Raw genomic sequence first — 8,161 nt, 5'->3', positions numbered from 1 at the left:
TAAGTTGCTGTCGTTTCCAAACTGATCATTACTCGATTGAACTGATAGTCTCTCAATTAAAAGTTCAGAATCCGGGAGCTATATATTTTGATCGCTTTCAAGAAAAAGAAGAGCACCAAGTCCCAAAAAGAGAGAAATTCACTGCTATAATTTGCAGAAAAAGCTTAATGCTACAAAGTTGTAATTTTTATGATGAAATTGCATCCATTAATTTTCAAATACCAGTACTTCAGCACTTCATATTGTGAGACCAATGAGGTGAATAACGATGAAGGCCCAAGTTTCAACATATATGTCCATGAAAGCCCACGAAATATAGGATCACATATGGCCGACAATTCAAGGCCCAAAATTAGCACATATATATCAGGAATAAGTTCACTTTAGATCCATCCTCTTGACACCAAGTTTTCCTTCAAGCGTAGTACTAGATATATAATGTCTCTCAACCTGCAAAACCTTCTGTACCTAAGTCCGAAGGTCTCAGGGCAATATGGTGTCCAGTTTTGGCTGGCATGATAGGTAGACCCCACATATCAGTGGTCAACTATTATTTCTTCTCTCTCCCACCTCTTCCCCATATCTCATATTCTTACCAAGCAATCGAGTGGCGGCCGACAGGAGGGCGATGAGCAGCGAGGATAAGGGCCACTCATGGATGGCATCGCAGAGGGGATGGTTGGGTTAAAGATTGCAGCGGCGTAGCTTTAGGTTGGTCATTGGCGACGTGTTGTGCTTGTGCCCACTGCGTTGATTGCCTCTCCCTCATAGGAGAACTCGCCGTTGTCAATTTGTGGGTCCTGCATCACCACCTTCAGTATCGCGCGGATGAAGTAGGGTGGCACACCGTCATCGGCATCCGACAACGACAGCAACGACCATGATCTCATCGGTGCCGCGCTCATTGCCTCAGGCCTCCTCTAGTAACCTACGTGCTCCTGCCGACTCATCCTCCTCCACATGTCACAACATTTTTAGCTCAAGGAGTGCCACCTCCCTAGTGACCTCCATCGGCCAGCCTCCCACACCTGCATCCACCACCCCTGTGTCTCCCCGCACCCTTTGTCCCCGCCGCTCGAGCATGTCTCCCACCCTAAAGAGGGATGGGGAAGAGAAAGGTGAGGAGGAGAGAGAGACCTCGGATACACCGGTTTTACAAGTTGAGAAACATGTTATATGTTCAAAGACGTAATGCAAACTTGATGTCAACATGAGGAACCTAAAATGAACTTATATCTAAATGAAGCACAACCAGAGGCCCATATTGGGATCCAGAGAAAAGGCCCAAACCGAGCTCCAGACTCCAGGTAGAAGCCCAACCACAGCCCAAAGCTGATCTATTCCATCAAGATTGGGTATTTCCTTTCCCCACGATCCCCTCAACGACGCCGCCACCGCCGCCACTCCACCACCACTCCCTCGCCGTCGCCGTGGTTGCTCCCGCCCCTACTCCGGTGAGCTGCTGCGCCTGTACCACCTGCTTCCTTACACCTTCCTCCTTCCCCTCCGGATCTCAATCTCTCATCCTTCCTCTCCTCCGCATTTCGCCATTCTAGGTGATCAAACAATGGCGATGGAGCTGGAGCGCGCCACCAAGAAGAGGCGCGGCGGCATCGACGACCTCCCCGACGACCTCATCGTGGATATCCTCTCGCGTCTCCCGGCCAAATCCGTCTGCCGCTTCAAGTGCGTCTCCTGGCGCTGGCGCCGCCTCATCTACCACCGCGACCACCGCAAGAAGCTCCCCCACACGCTCTCCGGCTTCATCTCCCGCTACTGCGGGCCCCTCAACGACGACGAGCTCGTCTCGATCCCCCATTTCGACAGCATCGATGGAGGAGAAGAAGATGAAGAGGAGCACCGCCTTGTTCCTGACCCTTCCTTGTCCTTCTTGCTTGGATACATGTCCATCTCTCCCAAGGATTGCTGCAATGGCCTTCTCCTCTGTTTGTGTTGCAAGAATTCCCCGAGAGATGAATCCGATTACGTGGTCTGCAACCCTGCCACTCAGAGATGGATCATCTTGCCCGAGATCGACGATTACGACCAGCTCGCCACCATCCTTCTGTGTTTCGATCCGGCATTGTCACCCTACTTCCATGTCTTTGCAATCCTGGAGGATGCGGATGGATGCATAACCGGCGTGGAGATTTTCTCGTCGGAGACGGGGCGGTGGAGCCACAGGGAGAATGGTTGGGTTGACCAAGATGATCACATGGTGCGTCCTGACGCCAAGTTTGTGTTTGTCGATGGCATGGTGAATTTCATCTCCTTCAGATCCGCGATCATAGCGGTTGACATGGAGGGGAAGAAGTGGAAGACTATTCCTTTTCTAGAACAAATGAATTGTCAATGCTTCTGCAGCGGGAATCTTGCTTTCATAGGCCAATCCCAAGGGCACTTGTATTACATCAATTCCAGGAATAGGGATTCCTCTATATTGTCAGTCTGGACTCTTGATGATTACTGCAGCTGCCAATGGTCCTTCAAGTACAACATTAGCACCTCCCAGCTTTTCGGATGGACAAATATGAGGCTTGAACGGAAGTACAACCTGATTGCAATTCACCCAGACTGCAATATGATTTTCTATGTTTCCCGGGACGAGGGCCAGAACACGCTGCTATCATATGACATGGATCGGGGGGAAATTAACTCGATATGCAATATAAGAGATCCCTTTTGGAATCCCTGGGATCCTTGTCTCCCGTATGTCCCCGTGTTCATGGAGTCATTGCCCGATCATGCCTAGATGTGTTGGCAGCTCATAAAAGAACATTTTGGTTGGCTAAGTTTTGCTGTTGGTGATCAGTGAAGAAAAGGTTGATCCACTGGTGGATTTTCTCTAGTTTTCGAAGAAAAAAGAGTTGCTTTCCAGCCAAAAGTTGCCAGAGTTATTGATTACCGAATTGGTAATTTTGCTCTTCCATTTACTCTGTTTACCTGTTTACTCATAGAGCAGAGTATGTGGGGTATATTAAGTTGTGACCTTGTTAAATTCATGGTTTAGCACTATGGTAAGCCTATTTGATTTTGTACTGCTTCCTTGTGCTGAATCTGATGAATCATGATGGTTTGTGAAGAGAGAGCTTGAGATGGTACTTGGTGTACAGTAGTGAGTAGGCAGGCCAATTGTCAGCTTGGTGAGCTTATTAAGCTAATTAGGAAGTGACAAAGTATGTATGTAGGTACACATATGGACCTCAGGACATGTGATTTGGTAGATTGGAAGATGCGCTCAGCTGGCCACTTTGCACAGCTGAGATCTTCGCACAATACTACTAAGTTGGCGTTCTTTCCAAAATCCAAACTCCATGACCCACCTAGGCTCAAATGTGGCCCAAATTTTACTAACCTTTATATATTACGGTGCACTCAAATCTCAAATTTGGGCCTGTTTGGGATTCCCCTTGGGATGAATTAGACCAAAAATTAGTTAGCAGTCGGGTTAAATTATATATCGCTCTCCAAATTATCTGATGAAGAATTGATGACTAAACAAACGGGATCAGGTCCCAGCATTGTTCAAGTTTCAGAATCAGCAATTACTTATAACCAACGAAAGGATCAGATGGACCATCCTGTCCGAAACCCTGGCAGTCTTGCAGATTCTGCATCCCAATGCTGCAACATCTAGCACAAAAATCTTTTTTTCTTTCCCAAAAACATCTTTGTTCTGCAAGCTTCTATTCCTCCCCAAAAAAGGCTTCGAGTGTAATCGATATCTTTTTCCCTTTGAGAAGATCTTGCAGACTACACAATCGATATATTTTTTTTCCCCTTTGTTCAGAGAACACAATGGTGCTGCATCTTGCTCTTGTTGCTAGTGCTACCAGAATCGTTAAAAATACCTGAATTATTGGGGGAGTTGTATAATATAATACACTTGCTGGAAATTTTAGGTTGATGGAGGACGACATAATATGGGCAATATTTCACTTATACTGGTTATGATTTAGAAAATTAAGGTCATGGTTCTTTCCCCAAAAAAAAATGCAAATGTTGATGAGACCTGCTGAGAATTAATTAGGAAAATGTAATCTATATAGTTGATCCCCACTAAATGTAGTTATTAGTATTTTCCTCACCTGTGGTGCTTCCACATCACCTTAATTCTTTTTGACCATTTGATTGAAATTCAACATCCTAGATTACCTCAAAGCCATCTCCCTATTCACCATTGGATTATCTTGGACAGCTCAGATTTACTTTGAATGTGATACGTTTTGTAGCTTGCATTTAATTATTCCTTCCATCATGCACTGCATGCATTAGACGTCACAATTTTGCTCCAACCATATAAAATTCTCTCTATTAATCTGGCAATCAAGAGGCCACTAATGCTATGAATTCAGAGCGGGTGTTACCAATTCGATTAGCTATAGTTCATCCCTACTAACTACCATAAACACTCCAATTAAATCTGGCCATTAGATTGAGATTGGAGGTGATCTTAGATTTATCATTTCAATTTGTGAATGATTGTGTAGCGTCATGCAAATCAGACCAAGATTGTGACCCAGGCCAACCAAGCACGTTGAGGAATTGCCAGGAAACCGAGCGTTTCATCAACATGCATGCATGAAGTAGGATTGAACTTGCATGCAGGTATTTATCTATTTGATTATTGGCCTCTTCATAACTTATATGCTCCATTAAGATCTTGCATCTTCACATTGTGTTCAAATATCATATGCCAGCGTTGTATGGATTCCTTTAATTTCTTGGTGGTTTCGTCCACCAAAGATTATATATTTCTTTTGCTCATCAAAAAGTCATAATATCTGGTTGGATAATTTTCAACTGGAACCAAGAAAGAGTGCAGTGTTGCAGTGTTGCAGTGTGAGGTAGATGTGACATTTCAAATTGCTCGATAGGTTTTAACTTTATTCTCTAAAGAATTAACTATATGGATATAGAACATAGAGGGAGAGAAGTGGTGGAGGAACCCATATCTTCCCAACGGGTCCCCAAACAAAGCAGCACTAGCTGTACATATGCATATATTTCAGTCTTTCAGTTTGATAATTTGCGGGCATTTGTTTCTCTTGTTTTTTTCAGGTCCTTTCGCCATTACGTCCTCTTGCTCCGTTGATCTAAGCTTTTTTTTTTCGCGAACGCGCAAAATTATTATACGTCAATACATTAGATGAAAAAAGTTTTTGTTACATAACGCAACAGCCAGACCGGCTTATGTCAGAGGAAGGGAGAAAAGAAAAACAAAACAAAAGCTGCAGCTGGGAAAAGGGGAAAAACTACTAGACAGCTAAACGCAACTCCGATCAGCGGAAAGGGGGGCAGAGACATACTACACTCCTAATAAACTCTGGGGATCAAAGTCAATGTATTCTATAGATGGCAATGTAGCTATGCCATGTAGAGCAGTACAGCAGTACGACGGGAGCTTACGAAAAGATATGGCTCTTGCTACTTGACCAAGTAATCTGCTTATGCTGAAGTCAGTAATATATACATCTTCTGAGGAACTGATAGTCTCTCAATTAAAAGTTCAGAATTTGGGAGCTATATATTTTAATTGATCGCTTTCAAGAAAAAGAAGAGCACCAAGTCCCAGAAAGAGAGAAAGTTCACTGCTACAATTTGCAGGAAAAAACTTAATGCTACAAAGTTGTAATTTTTTGATGAAATTGCATCCATTAATTGTCAATATCAGTACTTCCGCACTTTATATTGCGAGATCAATGAGGTGATGAATAACGATAAAGGCCCAAGTTTCAACATATATGTCCATGAAAACCCACGAACGTCTGAAATTTAGGCTCACATAGGGCCGACCATGCAAGGCCCAAAATTACCACATATATTGACGCCGAGTTTGACTTATGTCCTTCGAGCATAGTACCAATATAATACGTCCCTCAATCTGCAAAACCGTTCGTACCCTAGTCCGAAGGTCCTAGGGCAGTATGGTGCTAAGTTTTAGCTGGCGTGGCAAGTAGATCCCACATGTCAATGGTCAACTCTTCTTCTCTCCTCCTCCTCTTCCCAATCTCTCATATTCTCATCGAGCATTCGAGAGGTGGTCAATGGAAGGGTGGCGAGCCATGGGGGCCACCGCTTTGGAGATGGACGACCGACTCGGGTGGAAGGGACCAACGGGAGGGTGATGAGTGGCGAGGAGAAGGGCCACTCGTGGATGGCGTCATAGAGGGGATGGTTGGGTTCGGGATCGCGGTGGGGGTAGCTTTAGGTTGGTCACTGGCGACGTGTTTGCGCCTATTGCGCAGCTACTCGTTGATCGCCTCTGCCCCATAGGAGAGCCCACCGTCGTCGATCTGTAGGTCCTACATCACCTCCTTTAGTATCTGGCAGATGAACACCTGCTGCGTGTCCAAGGACAATGCAAAGGGCAGTATATCGCCTTGAACAACTACCAGACGCTGGTGGTGTCGATGTATGTCTCGATCGCGTTGACGATGGACGGCGCCTACGCCAACGCAAGCGCTTCCTCTGCGATAGAGAAAAACGCAAGGGGAGAGAGAGGGAGATGTGGGGAAGGAGAAAAGAAATTTACATGTAGAGCCCACCGCGTCTATTTATCCATATCTCACTCACATGTGGGCCCTGACTGCAGAAACCGCTTCCAAAACCACTAAAGGAGTTGATTGCACCGGTTTTTAAAAATGGTATACCTATATCACAGTCGCCACAGACATATACTGTTCAAATAAAGTCCGTTCACACCTTAAACGGGTCCGCCTATCTCGACCCGGTAGCAACTGATATAATCTTGAGCGGGTTCGTGGGTGGAAAAATCACAAATCTCAAAGCAAACAATGGACGGTCTAAAATCTGACTGTAAAGCTAATATATATGTGGTGCCACAAATATAGCAACGCCAAAAATATTGGGTGATGCGTTATATCCATTTGGAAAAAGTACACCCAAGGTCCTTGAACTTGTCATCAAGTTATAAAAACGTCTTCAAACCGCAAAATTAGATATCTGGCGTCGCTTAACTAATCAAAACCAGTCACAATAGGTCCTTCGGTGGTTTTGACACCGATTTTGTCTGACATGGCGGCTGAGTCAGCGTGGGACCCACGTGGGCCCCCACATATCATGATGCCATGTCGTCTCTCTCTTTCCCCTCTTCTCTCCCTCTCTCTCCTCTCGATCTCTCGCTTTGCATGCGTCGTGACCCGTCCCGCCATTGACCGTTGCACCGATCGATCGATCAACTCCAGCGACAAGAATGGATAGGAATAGGATCCCGCCGCAGAAGTCGAGCAGCTTCTTGCCTAAGAGGCTCGGCCGGAACCTCTCTCTCGGTGCCATCAAGATAAGTGAGCATGGCCCCGCTGAGCGCGTCAAGGAGGAGTGCAAGGAAGGTCATGGCAACATCAACAATGCCGGTGCCGGCGAGGGCGAGGATGCTGCTGGAGAGGAGGCAGCGCCGCCTAAGGAGGCCGCTGAGCCGGACCTAGCCATGTTGTCGGCGAAGGTGGATGCGTTCCTTGCCGGGAGGGAGGCTGACGCGCCGACGAGCTTCTCGGAGGTGACGCTTGATAAGTTCGCGTCCGCCATCGAGTAGGAGATGGCACAGTCGGAAGGCGACGACGATAAGTAGGTGGTGAGCGAGAATGGCGACGCGGCGCCGCTCTTCGCCGCGATCAGGTGCATCTCTGCGCTGGTGGCAACGCTCACCGCGGTCCCCGAGGGGAGCAAGTTCACCATCAGGGTGCATCGCTTCATCGGCGTGCTCCACTGCGCTCGTGCGGTGGGCGCAGCTGCCGCTGCCTCTCCCCGTGCCGTCGCCCACTCGCTCCGCCAGCTGGCCGCTCCGCCCCGCGTCGTGCCCTCTCCGGCGATCTGCTTGGAGGGGAGGGGAGAGAGCCAGAGAGGGATATAGAGAAGAGGGAAAAAAAATAGACTAAGGTTTCACTGACATGTGCAGCCCACGTGGGTCCCACGCTGACTCAACCACCACGTCGGACAAAACTGTAGTCAAAACCACCGAAGGACCTATAGTAAACGGTTTTGTAAGTTGACGGATGTCATATATCTGGTTTTACGGTTAGGAAACAATTTGGTAACTCGATGATAAGTTGAGGGACCTTCAGTGTACTTTTTCCTATCCGTTTTGCAGTTGAGGTATGTGGTTAATCAGCAACAAGAGATGAGGGAGGCTAAATAGACA

The 8,161-nt window shown here is 46.7% G+C and overlaps 1 protein-coding gene across 1 annotated transcript; it reads left to right on the top strand.

Annotated features, from left to right (window-relative positions):
* The first annotated feature begins 1,363 nt into the window (after positions 1–1,363).
* LOC127773057 (F-box protein At5g07610-like) lies at positions 1,364–3,316 on the top strand. Its single transcript, XM_052299068.1, has 2 exons — positions 1,364–1,454; positions 1,557–3,316. The coding sequence occupies exon 2, from the start codon at positions 1,568–1,570 to the stop codon at positions 2,750–2,752; it is 1,185 nt and encodes a 394-aa protein (XP_052155028.1). The 5' UTR covers positions 1,364–1,454; positions 1,557–1,567; the 3' UTR covers positions 2,753–3,316.
* Positions 3,317–8,161: the final 4,845 nt, after the last annotated feature.

This window comes from Oryza glaberrima, chromosome 5 (assembly GCF_000147395.1).
Source record: "Oryza glaberrima chromosome 5, OglaRS2, whole genome shotgun sequence".
NCBI lineage: Eukaryota > Viridiplantae > Streptophyta > Magnoliopsida > Poales > Poaceae > Oryza > Oryza glaberrima.
The sequence above is the reverse complement of the archived record's forward strand: the minus strand, read 5'-3'. Positions and strand labels throughout refer to the sequence as shown.

Bases quoted from the DNA above. Each gene is read 5' to 3' on its own strand.
- LOC127773057 (XM_052299068.1), top strand. From the start codon at position 1,568: ATGGCGATGGAGCTGGAGCGCGCCACCAAGAAGAGGCGCGGCGGCATC.